At 33.4% G+C, this 20,534-nt stretch overlaps 1 protein-coding gene and 2 long non-coding RNA genes across 3 annotated transcripts; 1 reads left to right on the plus strand and 2 right to left on the minus strand.

Moving 5' to 3' along the window:
* Positions 1-657: 657 nt before the first annotated feature.
* Positions 658-1,770, minus strand: LOC150037013 (uncharacterized). Its single transcript, XR_016528095.1, has 2 exons — positions 1,247-1,770; positions 658-1,083 (listed from the first exon to the last, which is right to left on the minus strand). It is a non-coding gene; the product is annotated as an uncharacterized LOC150037013 (long non-coding RNA).
* Positions 1,771-1,788: 18 nt separating this feature from the next.
* On the plus strand, positions 1,789-4,145 carry LOC120072566 (uncharacterized). Its single transcript, XR_005480533.2, has 2 exons — positions 1,789-2,916; positions 3,582-4,145. It is a non-coding gene; the product is annotated as an uncharacterized LOC120072566 (long non-coding RNA).
* Positions 4,146-10,711: 6,566 nt separating this feature from the next.
* On the minus strand, positions 10,712-11,891 carry LOC120073430 (uncharacterized). The gene has a single exon (XM_039026280.2). It carries the CDS (start codon positions 11,761-11,763, stop codon positions 10,927-10,929), a length of 837 nt encoding a protein of 278 aa, XP_038882208.1. The 5' UTR covers positions 11,764-11,891; the 3' UTR covers positions 10,712-10,926.
* Between the last annotated feature and the right edge of the window lie 8,643 nt (positions 11,892-20,534).

A 20,534-nucleotide genomic window follows, 5' to 3' on the forward strand; every position in this document is an offset into this window, starting at 1 on the left:
ATTCTTTTCCTTTCTGAACCTTCCTGATAAAATTGACCGTTTTATATTAAGTTGCAAATGGTGAATTATAGCCCCATAGGAAGATTTGTTAGTGACTTCTCAGTAATTTTGAATATGATTAGATGGAATTTCAAATTCAAAACTGTGCATAGTCTGTTCATTGCTAGGTTTGAAGAGGGGCCACACCCAAAATTGTGACAAAGATTTTAGGATTTTTCAGAGCAGAACAGTACTGTTAACTCAAAAATAATTATGCCAAAATGAGCCTAACTTAACTCGCTAGAAGCCTAAAACTTGTATTATCGATCTCAACAACTCAAAATATAATTCTACATTCATTTTCCTTCCAACACTGTCACTTGTTAGCATCATGGTAAAATAGCATTTCCCCCTTCTTTCCTGCTTGTTATTGCGCGTTACAGTTTTGCAAAAGCTTATCATGAGAGTTGTTCAATTTCAGCTGTTAGAAAACAACTTTTGCCCACCCAAGAACTGGGGTTGTCTGCGAAAGCAAATTAGTAAATACTAGACACTTAGATTGCCGTATGAGAAGATGGAAGAACCTGAAATGAAGGAGTGGATGGATCAAGGATGATAATGAAAACCTTAGGGTTAGTTTTTCTCTCAAAACAAAACCAAAACCAAAACCAAAACCAATTAATAATTGAAGATCATACCACAAGCATAGATATACAGAAATGCAACTAGATGGCTTCTAATCAAGAATGAAGAAAATGAACAGGCAAAGAGTCGATCTGCCTATCATGAAAATTCACTCAGGTTTCACCAAAAGTACAAAAACCCACATGGCAGAGTGATTCAAATTTGAACAAGTTTGAAGTTTTGCAGGTGTTTCAGTTGCGACAGCTTCAAATTTGCAAAATCCATCATCAAAGTTTAGAGCGTAGCTGCAAGGATCATACTGGAACTTGAACTGCTGCTTGCCTCCGTTCTTGATGGCTTTCCTCATCGCAGCTCTCATCCTCCAGAACAGTTTTCGGAATTGCTTCCTACTGTAAGTATTCATCCATTCTATGCCTCCCACAAATCCCATTTATACAGCGTCAACCTCTAAAATTTCTACTGCAAATCCCAAAAATGTCTTGAAATGTAGAGCAGGTTTTGATAGTTTCTGAGTATTTGAGGAAGATTATAAAGGATTCACAGACACAGAGACAAGCAACAACAGTTGCAATCTGAGGTTTGTGCAGGAGTGTCAGAACCAAAACAACAAAAGAAGATTCACCTTTTTGTATACAGGAGGAACGCGAAATGAGAAAGGGCAAAGCGTAATCTTTTTGCCTTCCAATGAAGCTGCGCAATTTCTGTTGAGCCTCTACGATGATCGGCCTTTTCTCCTTGGAGTCATGTTGGAATGCTCAAATTCCATCAACTACAGCGATAAAGACAGAAGGAGAAGGAGAAGGAGAGAGAGAGAGAGAGAGAGAGAGAGAGAGAGAGAGAGGGAGCTAATAGCAATTGCAGTGGGCAGAGAGCCTACAGAGACATATCAGTATGGAATATTGTTGCGGCAAAAGTAACGAAGGAAGGTTACTATGTTCAACGGTATGTCTTCGGTCTTTGCCTCATTCACGGACATAAAAGTATTTATGTTCCACTAAACTCCTTAACCAATCTCTACGGTTCCTAAATAGATTCATTCTTTTAAAAAAGCAAGGAATAAACTTCCTTTTGAACATTCTTAGAAAACAAAGTACAATTTTTTACAGGAAAGGATTATAACGATTCAAACCCTTCCTCCGTTATGAATTTAACAGAAAAATGCTGCTGCAGGAATTCTGTGGGGGTATTAGTCCAAAACCCCACTTAACAGAAACTGAGCCTTGTGATTCAGAATAAAAGAAAATCAATAGGTCAAAACTCTTTTTTAGTTCTTTTATTTTGAATTTTGGCTTGTGTGCACTCTTTCGAGGAAAGAAGGAAATAAACACCTACAATGAAATAGTGAGTACTATTTAATGCTGACAATAAAATTATTTAGGGTAGGAATTATAGATACAAGGATTAAAGCATTAATTAAAAATCTAGGAATTAGAGGTGTGTTTTACTTTGAACCAAATTAGTATAGAGTGCTGTGTATGGAAACAGAAACTATTGTATTGATCAATCAAATCAGAGTTTGGCCATCTTATCCACTGATTTGTCTCCTATACCAGGCAAAGTGGAGAAACTTGATTCATCTTGGTAACTTTATAGGATTTCTAGGTCTTATAGCTCTCACACGCTCTTTTCCATTGCCCTTTTACTTTTCCATTTAACCAATAATCTTTCTCTCTCTCTCTCTCTCTCTTTTTGTCTCACTCCACCCCTCTCTCTCTCTCTCCCCCATAGAATCTTGGGGTCTTTTGCCATCGCCCTCCCCACTGTGCAGAATTACATAATGCTGCAAATGAGGATCATCCCTTGGCTAATGACTTGTCACTCTAGCCAACTACGTGACCCTTGTCTTCTCTTTCAATTGCCTTTCTGTAGGGTCATTATCCTATAGAAAGTTGAGTCTTGAGATAATGGTCTGGTTTTCCATCAGCTATGCTAAAGTCTTCCACATGACATTATTTTCTCATGGTGGGGCCCTTTTCCAGTTTTGTTCTTTTTTTTAATGGGTAACCACAAGCTGGGGATAGGATTTTTTTTGGGTGGACCTCCAAATGCCACGTGTCTAGATCATAGGGTGGGGGTGATACAGAGGACTGATCCTCCCAATAAAGGCTTTTGTTGATGATGTTCAGATTGGGGGGAGGGTATGGAAGGTCCATATTCCAAATTCTCCTTTTTCAAATCTCATTTGGCTACCATTAATGCCGTTGCCATTCTCTTGCAAGATCGTTTTCCCATTTGTACAAACGCCATTTGGTCTTCTTCTACCTTTTCTGGAGATTCTCTCTGCAACAACCGGTGCCTTATCAGAACTTTCTGTCATTTTATTGCTTTCTCTTGCTCATCGAATATCTATCATCTATATTTTTGCTCTTTTGCTCTTTTCGCTGTCTTTTGTCCATTTCACTTTCTATATATTAAAAGATAGGTTAAAATTAAAATACTATTTTTGTCTATTTAGTTCCAAAACTTTAAATAGATTTTAGCATTAATAATTTGAAGTTAATACTTTTAATCAAATTTCATTAAATAGTAATAATAAGAATTGTTTTTAAATATAGAAAATGAACCAAAATATTTATAAATATAGCAAAATTTTACTATCTATCACAGATAGATAGTGAAATTAGATCACAATAGACAGTGAAATTTTGCTATCACTTATAAATATTTTCAACAGTTTTGTTATTTAAAATAAATTCCCTAATATTAACTTCCTAACAAGAAAATTCACAATATAGATAAATATCTTCTAAAATATATTAAGGGCAGACAAAGTTTTATTTTTTAATGATATGTTGAAACTACAAGAACTAAAAAAAAAAAAACAGACAAAACAAACCAAACAAAAACTGCAAAAATCAAAATGATATTGTAACTTAAAATATATTATTATTTTAAGTGTAAGTACTTTGAATTGTTATGAACCAATGATTTCTTTTCGCTTTGCATTTTTGTTTCAGGTAAACAGATGTAGAGGGTGGAGATTTTTAAGATCAGACCTCAGGGGAAGAGTAGATATCAACCTTCCAGCTTCAATAATATTTACTTTTTCAACCAGGATTTGGATAGTATTCCTCTCATCCTTAAATTTTGAAGTTAAAAATGTTAAATTAAAGCCCTAGATCTCATTGATTTTGCCTTCTAAGTTCTACCTCATAATACGATGCAAAAGAATTGGAAAAGTATAAAGAGTAAATGCATTGGCCTTGGGTTGAAGCATGCTAAATTGGTGTATAGCTTTTTTCCCAAGCTTAGGTGATAGGAAAATGACTTTTTATGTTATTGGGTAAAACTTACCTTTACTATTCGAAGCCGAAAGTGTGTTGGCTAAAACATAGAAAAAGTTCCACGTTTTAGATTTCCAATGCCACACACATCAATAGGATCTCTGCCGGATTTTCTTCAATATCTTTTCTTTCTTAGCCTTGCAGTAGCGATTATTTCTTTATTTTTATATGGGATGTGAATTTCTTTAGGGTGTAAATCAAAATGGAAATACAAGCTCGATGATAATAGTGATAAAATTCCATGTGTCTGTTTTTTACTTATATGGAGATGACCCTTTTTTTCTTTTCTTTTCTTTTTTCCCTTCTATGGACCTACGTCTTTAGACTTTTCAGACCACCTAACCTCTTTTTCTGTTTGCCTTTTGGTTTGTTTTACAGGGGATTCTGCCAGTCTCAAAATTTTGAAAAATTATAAAGAATTATTGCCATTTATATTGAGTCGTATGATCAAAAGTAATAAGTATTCCATGATTCAATAATGAAAATAAAGCGCTGATACAATTTTCTTTAAAAAAAAAAAAAATATGCTGCTAAGTTGGCAAGAAGTGGGGGTAAGATAACTTTTTTTTAGTTCAACATAGGTAGGTAAATTCAAACTTTTGAATGTCAATATGTTTCAATCGGTTGAATTATGTTCAAATTGACAAATATTACAAAATAGTGATGTAATCCTCATGGCTTGACCTAATGTAAATAGGGAGCATGATCTTGATAAATGATTAAGAGGTTATGAGTTCAATATATAGTGACAACAAGTTTTCTTGATATTCAAATATTGTGGGTTTAGACGAGTTGTTCCATGAGATTAGACGTGATGTGTATAAGTCGACCTGGATACTCATGGATTAAAAAAAACAATATAGTGATGTTGGTAGTGCTAAAATTTCGTCCTATCCATACCAAAAAAATTTACATATTGATTAATGAAAGATATTTAGTAAAATCATTCTTACTACTATTTTTTTTAACACTAGTTGTAGGATGTGAGATTGAACTTTCAACCTCTAAGGACAGAGTTTATGTTAATACTACTAAGTTAAACTCACTTGATAGATCATTCCATCACACACCATCTTTTTACCTCTTTTTTTCCTCATTTTTGCAAGTTATTATAGACGGGTGGAAGATTAAAAAGGTGGCAATTGATGTCTTCTTATGATGTTATTTTGTAGTTTTATCAATGAAACTTTAAATCACTTTGGTTATTGTTATTGATTATATGGCTGAATATATGTGACAATATTATGTAGTATGGCCTTTTATTAAGTTATAAAAACGAAAAAGAAAAAACTTTATGTGGGACCAATTGCACACTAGATGTCTACTTGAAATAGGAGGCGTCTATGACCATGTTTATGCATAGGTAGGCACTACATTGAGATATTTACTAAAAACAACCAAGATTTTATGAAATATCAACCGTTGCTAATTATGTAACTTTTATGTCCGTGGTTATAAAATAATGAAAAGTGATATTGCTCTTATATAAATACAATTTAAATATAATAACTATTTCCCTACATCTTGCAACTTGATCATTTTAATTAAATTGTAAATCCAAAAGAGTTCATAACTACATAGATTACAAAAAATAAAATAAAATATACTTACATTCATGTTTCTTCTTCGTTCATAAATCTCCTATGTGAAGGGATATAAAGTATTTTAAATTTGGTAACCATGACACTTTCAAAAAAAAATGTTTTGGGTCTTTATTGAAGTTGAAACTCCAAAATTATTATTGATATTTTCATATATTCATGCATTCGATATTAACATGAGGGAATTAAAATTTTCTAGAGAATTTGACAAAATAGAACAAAAATATTAACAAAATATCACTACATGGACATAGTATTAACAATGAAAATTTTAAATTTATTTGGATAATTTATCGAATACTTTCATTAAGAATTGTATAAAATTAAGACATCTACATTTAAATCCTTTGAATGTGTTATGTTGTTATGAAGTTTGGAGTTTGAGTTGAGTGGGTCCCACTTTTCAATGCTAGGTATAATAGGTAACTGTTCTTATAATACTTTTATAATGTTGTAAATATTTACTTGTTTTCCTAATTGAATATAGTTCATCCATTCAACCATGCCAATACAAACTTAGTTTAGTGCTTAAAATATTTCTATATTTGCTAAAAAATATTTTTTAAAAAAACTGTGCAACTTTTACAACATTCACCCACCAATTTCCATACATAAAATGAAATTATTCTAAAACATACTATTTTCAACAAAGTTTAAGCTCACGACTTCGACTATGGAACAAATTTCTCAAAACTAAATAATAATAATAATAATAATAATAAATTTGGCTATAATTTTTTTTATACAAAGCCCACTCAATTTAATTTTATATGTATATTTTGTAATTCATTTTACGCACAATAATATTTTTTTTATTAAAAATTACTTTTAGTCCCTATATTTTTATAAAACTAACGATTTAGTCCCCAAACTTTGGTTTATAACAATTTAGTCCTTATATTTTAAATTTTACAATAATTTAATCCCTGAATTTTGTTATGTAACAATTTAGTTCTTGTACTTTAAAATTTATAACAATTTAGTCCCTATTGTATAAATTAATGATAAGATTAGATGAGATTTCATGTATAAATAAACCGTCAGATTGATTAGAGACTCAATTTTTTTTTTGCAAAATATAAAGTTTACATCATAAAATATTAAAAATTGACATCAATTTTGATGAATTTTTTTTACGTGAGGGACAAAATTGTTATGATTTTGAAAGTATAAAGACTAAATTGTTATATACTAAAGTTCAATGACCAAATCGTTATAAAAATGAAAGTACATGGACTAAATCCTTACAAACCAAAATCTAGAGACTAAACTGTTACTCTAGAAAAAGTTTAGGGATCAAAAGTGAATTTTAACCTATTTTTTTCCTGTTTTTCAAATGAAAATTTATTGTAGAAGGAAAAAGTCATACGGTCAATACAAAATTTAAGCTAGAAACTGCAACACTTGTACAAACATAACACTAACTTGATGAAGTTTAAAATGTGGGCTAAAAATGTGATAATTTTGTGAGGTTCAAATAAATTACTAGTTTTCACCAAATTGAACTTAACTCAGTGATAATTGACATGATATTTTAATCTAGAGATGGGAAGTTTGATCCCATTTCTACCATTATTGTACTAAAAAAATAATTAATTCTCATTTTTTTTTTGTATTTTTAATAGAAAATAAAAGAAACGAAAACTAGTAAGTCATAAACATAAATTCTTTTAGGAAAAAAAATAACAAACTCATTAGAAAAAATGTTAATGGACACCAGCAAAACAAACACAAATAGAAGTTATCACTTTTATCATTGATTGAACATTTACATAAGCTTGGTGGTGGGATCAACTTAGTATTGTACTTAAAATTCATCGGATTGTTCTAAAGAATAGAAACTATCAGTTATTAATGGAATTTCTTGTTGGCTCTTTATAAAATACTCTTTAGACAAGGTCATCCAAAAATATTACAAGCTAAACTTGTGCTGATGGTATGTATAATAATGCTATGAATGACCCAATCTCGAATACTGGTCGTGACAATGTAGTCTCTATCGTGAAAATACTATTAAGACTTAAGAACTTTTTTACATATGCAAACTGATAAAATGATCCAAACTTATTTATAAATTATAAATAATAAGTTGTTATACAATCAAAATTGACTATTAAATTTTACGAAAATTTTCACAACAGAGATTAAATTGTTATAAATTTGAAAGTATGGAGACTAAATAATTACCTATTAAAATTTAAGGACTAAATTATTAAATTTTTAAAAGTATGGATTAAATTGTTACACATTAAAATTCAAGTAACAATTAGTTTAATGAATAAAAATGATTTTTAATCTATTATTAAAAAAAGAAAAAAACTTAGGGCTGTGAACTATGTAAAAGTATGGGCTTCATGGGTAACCGAGCCCAATGCAATTGAAATGGGCTTCTGATTCATTTGGGCCCGACAATCTTTGTCAGAATGCAGCCCTTTGTTCTTTCATAGTTTTCACAATCTTTGTCAATTGAACAACAAAGCTAAAAGATAGAAAGAAAAAAAAAGGTTTTGACTTTTATGAAGTGTCATTATTATATTGAAATATTTTCTTCTAGTATACAGTATGAGTCAACTACGTTAGTATCAATTAAGAACGACATGAAACTTAACACATTAAATAGTTATTTATAAATAAAAAATTATAGTTTGAACTGATTGAATGTTGTAGTACAAAAATACTAAAGATAAATTCAGTACGTCATTTGGACTAGCTAAAATAATGTCATTCCATCTCTACACTTAACTCAAAAAAGTGCTTTCTTGATTTATTTGATTAATTTGAATGGAGATTTAGAACTTTGGTTGAATTATTTGACACGCAGAACAATGAAAACCACTTTGTTATGTGAATATTATAGAGAGAGACGTTGGAAATGCACTGAAAATGGCCCAAAAAGCTTTTGAAAAACAAAGCAATAACATCATCATTATTCAACCTCAAAATTTAAATCATAAACTCCTAACACAAAAGAATAGGACTTTAAAGAGCGGCTAAGTTATACTCATCTTCTCATACCACTTCCAATCACATAGAAATATATTTTAAAGTACAAAAAAAAAAAAAAAATTGTTACATGACAAATTATGATTAAACTAATAAATTAACTATACAAAAAATACAACCATATTTTTCCAAAAGCCTTTTCTCAATTAAGTAGTATATAGTTAAGTAAGCGGACAAGAGGGTTCACTCTCAGATAAGAGGTTAGTATAAGTATTGGGAGTTGAGCAAGAGGGTCACTCTCAACCGAGGAATAGTCCAACTATGTACAAATATGATATGTTATGTTATAATGTTTAATGTGAATGCTGTTTATGTTTCCAATTAAAGCTTTCAGTTTTACTATTAGTTTTATGTATGATACTTATGTTTTAAAAGTTAATCATTTACTGGGCTTCTAGTCATGTTTTCAAAATGCTTTTCTCCCAGGTAACGGTCACTCCTCAGAAGACATCTCTACTACTGCTCTGTCATTTAAAGACAAAGGTTGAAAGAAGCTTGGTTGATGATTCTATAATTGTTAGTACATATGTGGCTGTCATACGGGGACTAGTGTTGTATGTTAAGAGGGTTAATTTCCATAGGATTCCACTAGAAAGGGAAGCTGTTTTCTCACCTTTTTCTGTCTCAAAAACAAGAAGTTGCTTTTTATTTTTTTGAATTTAAATATTTATTAATTGAAGTTACCAGTTACCAAAAGCAGCCACAAAATTGATTTGGTATTTAGTGTTGGAATGGATCCAATTGGCATTGGACCACCGCACAATTAGCTGCCCTTGTTCCCAACGGCCTCAAAACGGAGTTTTTCCATTTCTTCATTTTCCCTCCCAACTCTATCTGAATTTCAACTTCATTTTTCCCATCCTCTCAATTCAAATTTTTCTTACATCATAACCTTTTTTTCCCCTTCTAATCAAGAAAGTGACATACAATACACAATCCTCACATAATTTTGTATTCTTTTCAAGTAAATTGTACATACGTTTCAAATTTTTTAATTTTTATATATATATATACAACTACGAGTATTTATCTTATTGTCTACTCAATTTTTGTGTAACCTAAAGTTGAGACGTTGAATCTATGTTTGATATTTAGGGTCTGTTTGGATTTGCTTGAGAAAATATGTTTTTCAAAAGATCCATTTTTATTTCAATACTTTTATTAAAAACGGATTAAAATACACCTGAAGAACTATTCTGAATAGTTGCCAAACATTTTAATTTCTTCCAAAATGATTTATTTTATAAATTAAATATTGAAAATGTATTCCAAATACACTCTTAATTTGCTTATGAACTATATAAAACCTAAGTTTATGACTCATGCTTTATACTACATCACTTAAAACTAAGCATTCACAATATAAAAAAAATTATAGGAAATCTCTTCGATACGTTAGGATATAACTTAACAATTAAGATATTTTCACTTAGATAATTGTATAGAGTCCCAAAATAAAAGCTCAAAATAGATTTTGCCATACTTTTTAAACTAAGAATTTTATCATTTTACATATGTCATCATCAGTCAATATTATTAAAATATTCTTAATTTTTTTCTTTTGCTCTCGAGTTTGTTTGAGGTTTTCATGATTTTCGCCCGAGAGAGAAGGTCCAGAGCAAGAGACCTAATCTACATGCATGGTATTCCATTTTGGTAATTTTACTTGAATATGACATGCAAAAGGATAAAAATCTTAAAATTTAGAAAAAAAGTCATATCTTATTTCAATCTAATATGGTACGATTATTATTTGTTCTTCTTGCAAGTGAATATGTTTAAATCTTTACTCGTGAATCTGTGATAGGTACAAATCTAGAAACTTTCATTGAAATTGGTAAATGCTCTCATTCTAACTTTGTTATTTATAATGAGCAACAAAATAATTCCAAACTTAGAACTTCAATTATAAGTACCCAAATCTAGAGGAATATAATTTGGAATTGGAAGTTTCTAAGACAATAATCTTGAATTAAAAATTAAAACTAGTGTGATTTAGACTACAAACTTGTGCCTCTAATTTGAGCTACTCTATCATTTTGGGGAATGTACCTAAAACTAAAAACCATCCATCAATGTGATGTGATTAACATTTTACAGCCAATTTCCTCTTAAATCATGTGATGAACAGTGATTTATGCGGCGGATTTTGTCTTCTTTCTCCGTCGGTTTCCTCATTAGCTAATTAAAACCACACCATTAACAATAATCTAATTACGTATTTTTACTTCTAATTTGAAAATTAATTGTGTGCTTCAATTTCCAACAAGCCCACCTCACTCCTGACCTTCAATGAATTCTCCGGCGACCCACCGCCGGAACGGTTAAATTTACATCACTGTTCACTCAGAATTTCAACAAAATCAAACAAGGAAAAAAAAAAATAAATGAAAATCAGTGAAACCGACACAAAATCAGAGGAAGATGAAGCACTCTAATGAAACCAGAGGGTTCTCAAGTGATTCAATCTGAGAGTTGAATTTTCCATCTATGATGTTGTTTTCTTCTACTACTTTTTGACTTGTCGCCGTCGCCGCCCTATTGGGTGATGATTTACCGGACTTTCTCACTGATGGGGTCCGACTCAGGGCAGATCTAGACCCTACGCCGTCGGAACGTGCGGTGGCCGGCGATCGGGATCTCCGGATGGAATTCTCATCTGGGTCTCTCCGGGGAGGCTCTGCTCTCAATACTCGCCGCGCCATTGCCGGATTCATGTCTCTGTTATGAACCATTCTCATCGACCCAATGGCGCCGTTTCGTCGGACTGGCGACTGGTCGGATCTCCGGGTCAGTGTCCTGTTCTGAGAGATTTCTCTTTTTACCTCAAAGTCTCCGGAAATTGATTGATCCTTCGGCAATTTCACTGGCGATGATTTCAAAACCATTTGATGAATCTCTCCGCCGCCGTCCATCTGTTCGGTGGTAATAGCGGTCGAGACTGAGATACACTCGTTCGGATGGGAAATTTCATAGAATTCAGAAGGTAGTTCTGCAATTCCGTTGATGGAAATTTCACAAAGCTTCTTCTCAATCTCATTACCGACTGGTTTTAGGACTTGGTCTTCTTCCGGTGGAGAATTCTTCTTCGGCGGTGACGGCGGCGGTTTCAGAGAAGGCGTTTCAGAGAGCACTTCTTTGACGGTCTCTTCCTCCATGGAAGACGGTGGGTCTCTGCTTCCATTGTCAGAATTCCGATGGAATTTGTTAGGTGAATTGAAGGATTTCCCGGAACTAAGACAGCAGCCCATGTGTGCCGGCGGGCTTCAGAAGATTTGGGCGGCGGGGAACATTGAAATTTTCAGGGGAGGTGGAAGGAAGATTTGGAATTGAGAGTGAGAGGTCAATGAATGAATTGAATTTTAAAGGCATAATCAGTTACGGCGGATTGTACGAATTAATGTGGGAAACAAAAAAACTTTATACCTTTTATTATTATTATTTTAATTTAATGATTTAAGAACTTTATAACTAGAAGCTTTCTTAATAATTCTTTTTAAAACAATCTTTCTTACTCATTAATAAAAGAAAAAATATTTAGAAAATAAATACATAAGCAAATTATAACAAAAAAACAACAAATCGAAAGAGAATGAAATGTGGAAATAATAGAGAAATATTGCACGAAGGATCAAGTGTTTTAATTGAGTTCTATATATTATTGAAGTGGGAACAATACAAGGATTTATAGGAAAATAATAAACTACCCACTAATGCACCAACCTTAAAATTTTACCACTAACCTTGAAAATTTCTCTTAATGAGTCCACTAAACTATTATGCCACTATCCTCCTAAATAGGAGGCATTACTCTAAATATATGAGCAACTTGCTTGTTTATTCAATAAGCCAAAACATAGGGTGCTCTTCACATATCGTAGAATCTTCTTTGCTGCAATTAAATGAGCTTCACATGGTTTATCTATAAACTGAGCAACAATACCAACAAAGTAAGAAATGTCAGACCTTGTGATAGTTAAATAAATTAAACTACCAACAAGTCGTTGAAAAGGTGTTGCATCAACCAATTGTTTTCCTTATTCCTTAATCAACTTTAAGGATGGCTCCATAGGAGTAGTCATTGGTTTTGACTGATTCATGTCAAAACAATCTAATAAACTCACTACATACTATTTCTATGAGACAAAGTATCTATCTGATCTTTCAATCTCCAAGCTAAGAAAACATCTTGCTTCACCCAAGCTTTTCATTTCAAAACGAATGGACAAAGCGTCTCGAAGACTTTTATTTTCAACTTTGTCATCACCTGCTATGATCATGTCATCAATATAAAATAGCAACATTGTACATCCTGGGTTGTCTTTTTAACAAACAAACTTGAATATGCATTTGAAGATTTAAACCCAAACAATTCAAGATACTGAGCAATCTTACCATACCAAGCACGAGGAGCTTGCTTAAGACCATACAAAGCCTTCCTAAGTCGACACATAAAATTTGAAAACTCCTTAGAAACAAAATTATGAGGTTGTTCCATGAAAATGTCTCGACCCAACTCTCCATAAAGGAAAACATTCTTCACATTTAACTGCCCCCATTTCCAATATTTGCAAACAACTAATGAAATAATTGTGTGGATGGTTACCATTTTAGCAATATGAATGAATATATCTTCATAGTCTAGACCATATTGCTGTAAGAAATCACGAGCTACAAGACAAGTTTTATACCTATAAATAATACCATCAAACTTTTTCTTTAACTTGTAAACCCATTTACAAGTAACCAACTCGACATTCTTTGGCTTTGGAACAAGTTCCCACGTATCATTCTTGCTAAGAGCCAAGATTTCCTCCTTCATTACTTCTTCACATTCAAGAATTTCTTTAGCTTCATTATAAGACTAGGGTTCATCTTCACAAATATCACCCATCAAAACCAAGATACAAATGAACAATTATTTAACTGTACCTCATAATCAAATAAATAACTCGGTCATGTTCTCGGTCTAAGAGACCTACGGACAAAAACTTTAGTATCTTCATATGGCTCAACATTTTCTCCAGGATTAATACCCTTCTCATTCGATACATCATTGATAAAGAAAGGAGACATGTCAGTAATATCTTCTTTCTTTGAATTTGCATCCATTTTGTGATGAAAATTTGTCAAATACCACATCTCGAGAAACAAAACTTTTCTCATCTTTAGATCCATACGCCATCCTTTTCTGTGAGTATCGTATCCAATAAAAATACAACGTTTTGCCTTTGGGTCTAATTTAGTACATTTACTCTTTGAAACATGAACATAACAAATTGATCCAAAAATCAAAGATAACTCACATTGGGCTTCTGATGATATCGTACCTCAAAAGAAGATAGATTCGACCCCGCCCACGAAAGTAAGCGATTTATGACATGACAAATTGACTGAATAGTTACTGCTCATAACTCCCTTAGAAGATTCTTTGCATACAGCCAAGACAAACACATGGAGATAAGATGTGCTAATTTACCTTCATCAACTCTATTCTATTGTAGAGTGTCAGGACACGTCATTTGGCGCTAAATCCCATGCTTTTTGCCGTAATTCTGAAACTGGTCAGATATATATTCTTCCCCATTATCATTGCAAAGACACTTTATAGGCAACATAAATTCCTTCTCCACTTACTCCTTGAGCTGGATAAACTTACAGAAAGTCTCAATTTTAGCTTCCAAAAGATACACCCCAAGTGAAACAAGAAAAATCGTCCACAATGACTATAACATAACAACAACCAGAATAACTAGGTTTTTTAGTTGGTCCCATCAAATCAGAATGAACTAACTGCAATGCACCAGTAGATCTGTTATTTGAATTTGGGAAAGGAAGACGATATGACTTACCAAATTGACAACCAGGGAAAACAACACATTATGATGTAGTTCTTTAAAGAGAGGAACACCATCAAGAAGCTTCTTCAACAAAATTCTTTCCAACAACCGGTAACCAACATGACCCGGTCAAGCATGCCAAAGTGCTGCACCATCATTCTGACCCGTCTTTTTAACATACGTATCACTTGTAGACAAAACATAGAGAGAATTTTCCTCTTTCCAGTGAACAAAACATCTCTTTAAAATTTCTTAACATTATAAATAATTTTCACATTATTTGATCTAAAAAAAAAATACTGTTGGGGTGTATGCCCTAAAGCATCGTAGTTTTATGTTAGTTAAAACAATGGTTGATTAATTTTATATTACTTGTGCAATAATCAATTAACCTAAGATCCAAGGTTATATGATGTAACTTATATATGTATGTGAAGACATATAGGTGGATAATGTTTAAGTGATAACCTAAATGTCTGTAGTATATGGATAACTTGGTTGGGTGCCTTATCCTGGTAACACTATTAATATGACCCGCTTTATAGTTGTTACAATTGTTGTAAAGTACTACAAATGATCTGATCCTAGTTATTCTTGTGGAGACATGTAACAGAGGTATCTTATACAAAAGAGTTTGTATAAAGACGGATCCACGAAATATTAAGTTTCTCTTTATAACGTCGTTTCTAGAAGAGACTTACATTTCACCAGGATGACCATATGTGACTTAACCTTATTCATGAGTGAGTTGTGAACTCCTGCCTATGAAGGCGATCCTTTGATTTGTATAGGTGAGAGTGACCAGATTCACCAACTCAATAAGCCTACCATTTTAGGGATTCGTCTGATTGAGGAGCTGAGAACACAACTACACAAGAAGAAATTTACTCCGTTCTTATAGTTAGAGTAAGAAGATGAGTTGCTCCCTTAAGAGCTAATTTTGGAGCTTGAAGAATGAGGCACCTCATGTAACGACTCGAATTTCTAAGACAGTTATGTTAGAGTATATCAACATGCAGCGGAAGTAACAAAGATCAATAAATACTCTAATTCATTAATTTTGGCAGTAATTAAAGCATGCTCATCAATCACAAGAGGGTTTGAAGCTATACCTTTGTAGAACTCCTTGAAATCTTGATTCTCGGCTGTAATCTTCTCCGAAACTTGCTGCGAACCACCTCAAGATCTTCCCCACTATTCATTTGGAGCCTTAGCATAAGTTGTGATACTCAAAATCAGCTTGAATGAAAGGAAATTTGGAGGAGAACTCACTGCTATAACCCACTTGAAGAACAACTTCTTCAACCCAAATTTTTTAGCAAAAACTCTTTGGATGCATGCATCAATTCCACTCCAATCTTCTTTATTTATTGCAGGTCTTTCATGCAAAGAAGATGGCTGCATGAGATGCATCTCATGCTTGGAGTTATTGAAGCCAAAATAAGTGGGTTTGGTGTGAGCTAGTTGAAGGTTTAATGGAAAAAAGCATATTTCCATTTTGTGTTGTTTTTCCAAATTTTCAATTTTTCCAAATGATTTCAAAAATCAATTTGATTTTAAAAATTAAAAATATTATTAATTTTGTAAAATTAATTTTCTAATAAAATTAATAAATAATTATTTAAATAATTCAATTAATTTTAATAATTTAATATCAAATATTAAATTAATTTCATACAAATCCACCTTCATATATTTAAATCATATTTAAATATAAATTCTTCTATTCCGTTTAATTCTAATTTGAACGTTTCAAATTAACTTATCATGCTACTCTAAAGCTAATCTATTTACGAGCTAGTAGGGGGACCTCGCGGACCTACAAATCATGGGCTCCAACGATCCGAGATTAATTGGCTAAACTCATTACAACAAATTAACCCTCTTTGTTAACTAATGGGTCACTCCATTAAAACCATAGTTGAACTCTCCTCACTGTAGATATATTATGTTCACTTGATATAACTATGATCTCAATCCTTCACAGGTTGTTCGTAATCACAGCTGGGTTAAGATCACCGTTTTACCCGTGTGAATACATCTCGTTCCTTAAGTTCCCACTGACCCTCTAATGAACAATTTAATTCAGAATACTTATGAATAAAGTCCTTTCTTTACCATGAGAAGGTGGGGCCCCGATTGTTCAAGACCTGGAATCAATACTTAAGAGAACAACCTGTCTTCTAACCCTAAATTGGGTAGGAGTGAATTTTATCTTGTAGGGCTATGTCCCCAACTATTCATCTGGTCTTATCCCAAGATGGAAAACTTATTGAGTAGTGTTGTTGGACTACTCTCACCCATGTAGATCAAAGGATAACTCCAAACAAACAGGAGTTCATAGCTAGCTCAGGATTAAGATCGAAATCCTAGGTTACTTAAAATGAAATCGTCAGTTTTAATAGTAAACGGTCGTTATAAAGAAAAGTGACTATTTCGTGGTCCAGTCTATATGCAAACTCATTATATAGGATGCCTCCACTCACATGTCTTTACATGAATGATCAGTGGATCACATCATTTGTTTATATTACCTACAAAATGGGCCGCATCCAATAGTGTTACTAGGATGAGATACCCAATTTCATCCATATACTTATTAGACTATTTAGGCTATATACTATTAACTTGGTCCTGTTTATATTACCACATAAAGTTAAAGTATTCATAACATAAATTCCTTCTCCACTTACTCCTTGAACTGGATAAACTTGGAGAAAGTCTCAATTTTAGCTTCCAAAAAATTATACTCAAAGTGAAACAAGAAAAATCGTCCACAATGACTATAACATAACGACAACTAGAATAGCTAGTTTTTTTGGTTGGTCCCATCAAATCAGAATGAACTAACTGCAATGCACCAATAGATTTGTTATTTGAATTTGGGAAAGGAAGATGATGTGACTTACCAAATTGACAACTAGGGAAAACCACACATTATGATGTAGTTCTTTAAAGAGAGGAACACCATCAAGAAGCTTCTTCAACGAAATTCTTTCCAACAACTGGTAATCAACATGACCCAATTGAGCATGCCAAAGTGTTGCACCATCATTCTGACCCGTCTTTTCAACATAGGCATCACTTGTAGACAAAACATAGAGAGAATTTTCCTCTTTCCAATTAACAAAACATCACCTTAAAATTTCTTAACATTATAAATAATTTTCACATCATTTGATAAAAAAAGAATATACTGTTGAGGTGTATGCCCTAAAGCATCATAGTTTTATGTTAGTTAAAACAATGGTTGATTGATTTTATATTACTTGTGCAATAATCAATTAACCTAAGATCCAAGGTTATATGATGTAACTTATATATGTATGTGAAGACATATAGGTGGATAATGTTTAAGTGATAACCTAAATGTCTGTAGTATATGGATAACTTGGTTGGGTGCCTTATCCTGGTAACACTACTAATATGACCCGCTTTGTAGTTGTTACAATTGTTGTAAAGTACTACAAATGATCTGATCCTAGTTATTCTTGTGGAGACATGTAACAGAGGTATCTTATACAAAAGAGTTTGTATAAAGACGGGACCACGAAATATTAAGTTTCTCTTTATAACGTCGTTTCTAGAAGAGACTTACATTTCACAAGATGACCATAAGTGACTTAATCTTAATCTTGAGTGAGTTGTGAACTCCTGTCTATAATCCTTTGATTTGTATAGGTAAGAATGACCAGATTCACCGACTCAATAAGCCTACCATTTTAGGGGTTCGTCTGATTGAGGAGTTGAGAACACAACTACATAAGAAGGAATTCACTCCGTCCCTATAGTTAAGGTAAGAAGATAAGTTGCTCCCTTAAGGGCTCATTCCGAGGCTTGAAGAATGAGGCACCTCATGTAATGACTCATCTTTCTAAGATAGTTAATAGGGCCTTTACTGCATGCATGCATAAATGTTTACATTGAAAATAAGAAAATTAAACCGCTTTAATAAATAAAGAATTAAATCAAATCTCAACTCAAGATTTCAAGCCATTTGAATCGAAGTGCCCCTTAAAACAAAAGTTTAAAAAAATAAAAGAAAATATTATTTGAAAGAAAATCTCTAACACCTAGACTTGGTCAAGACAAAGTTCATGAAAGAAAACTGTAAAACGTGAGAGGACATATGAACTCAAATGCAGAAGCGTTTCCTATTCCCATTGGCATTGTCATAGATTCCTCTTGTCATCGCTCGAGTATCCTTACCCTAACTTGAAAAACATGTAAATATAAAGGATGAGTATAAAATACTCAGTAAATGATCCCATTATCAGGATAAGGCTATGCATTCACATGTAGTGAATGCTTGGGCTGATGGGTCAAGCAAATTATAACAGATTCTGAATGGAAAACCAAGAAGATAACCTATCTTGCCTTGACTTGCATGTCTATTGGCCTAATGCTCACCATTAAGACATAGACAAACATGAAAGTGAACCTGTTGATTCACGAAATCGTAATATGTAAATGAACCTATCGGCTCATGCACGTCTAGTGGCCTGAAGGCACATCGTCAAAACATGCAACTGGACCCGTCGGTCTCCAGAGATAAAACATGTGTCGAGGCGAGACAGTAGGCCACCCTTGCTGGTCTAATCATGCATTACATACATAAATTTCATTACTGATCCCACAACACAGATCATAACATAACATGGAAGTTCAATCATGCTCATACTACCATAACTTTCGTGCAACAAGTGTATCACATAGTAAAAATCATGCTTCTAAAGTCCAATAAATAACTTGATAAATGTAAACTAGGGCGCCTGGTGTCACAATCGCTCTTTCGAAAGCTTCCTTTAGCGATTGTGCGGCACTTGTTCCCGCTCACAAACAAGTCAGCCAACTCGAATACGGACTGCCGGTGGCACACCGAATGCCTCTCGCAACCTCCACCCCCGTTTTAGGGAAAACGGTTTTAGAAAACGGGTTTGGAGAAAAGGTTTTCGTAAGAAGTTTTTGTGAGTGTGAGTAAAGAAAGAAAGATTGTAGTAGACTAGAAAGTAATAAGCAACAACAACAGCTTTATAGAGTACTACTTCGGGTATGAGGAAGTGATGGTTAGTCTTATCCCCATATAGTGCATTTTGAACAAAAAGCCAACTGGCGCCCTTACATATGCAAAAGGGCGAGTGGTCACTTACAATGAAAATGTAAAGAAAGCAAGCTAACTAAGCTAATACAATACAAGATATGAAAGTATGCTAGAAGGGGGTTGGATTGAGCATGCGGCCATGGGCAACAAGCCCTGGACAAGCATGACCGTGACACCTGGCATGAAAGCGCCGGTAATAATACCACTTACCTCATATTGGTTACAAAAATGGTTCATGTAAATAATCTCCTTAAAGCTTTTGGGTAAACTTGAATCAACCCAAGGTTGTGGCTTTGTCCAAAAATTAGTTCCAAAACCCAGTATAATTGGCCAACTTGAACATCAATTAAAACTAAAACTTAATAGCTTAATTCTCCAGAACTACTCTTAATCCAAAAAATTATCAACAAACAACTTACCCAAAATTTACCACACTTTAACAATTTTCTGTCGACAAGAGTGATCTCTACTTTGATGAACGACGTCCCTAAAACTCCTAAAACTTGAAGCTAAACTCCCACCAAAAAGAGGTAAACAAATTTAACCCAAAACCAAATGGGTAAATTAAACTCCTCAATATCAAAGAAAACAAATCTTACATAAAATTTTTCAAGATTCCGGCAAAAACCAAGGTAGAGGCGGCACTAATCTTGGATGGCGGCAACCGTCAGGTTTGGAAGAGGGCAGCGATAAACGGCGTCTGAAAGGCTAACAGATCATCAACATCGGCTCTGGATGATGTGGAAATTGATGGTTGGAGACTCGTGTGCGAAGGTGATAACCGGTCTGGGCGGCGCTGAGTCTCTTGAACGCCGAACAGAGAAGTCGGTCTGGGTCATCGGGCCTTCATGACGGTGTTGATGGAGGTCAGAGGTCGGCGGCGACTGCGTGAGTAGGCTGACGGCTAGGGCTTCTGATGTTGAAAGAAGAGAAAAACGAGGAGGAGGGGTTGGGAGGTCAGGTGCGCGAGTGTTAATGGGAGAGGAGAGGGGGAAAAAAAAGAGAAAACTTTAATTTCTTTTATTTTTCTTTCTTTCTTTCCTAATTTCTCTTTTCCTTTTCCTTAAAACTCACAAATAAA

The sequence above is a fragment of the Benincasa hispida genome, chromosome 3 (assembly GCF_027475165.1).
Source record: "Benincasa hispida cultivar pf3 chromosome 3, pf3_genome.v1.1, whole genome shotgun sequence".
In the NCBI taxonomy this organism is placed as follows: Eukaryota; Viridiplantae; Streptophyta; class Magnoliopsida; order Cucurbitales; family Cucurbitaceae; genus Benincasa; species Benincasa hispida.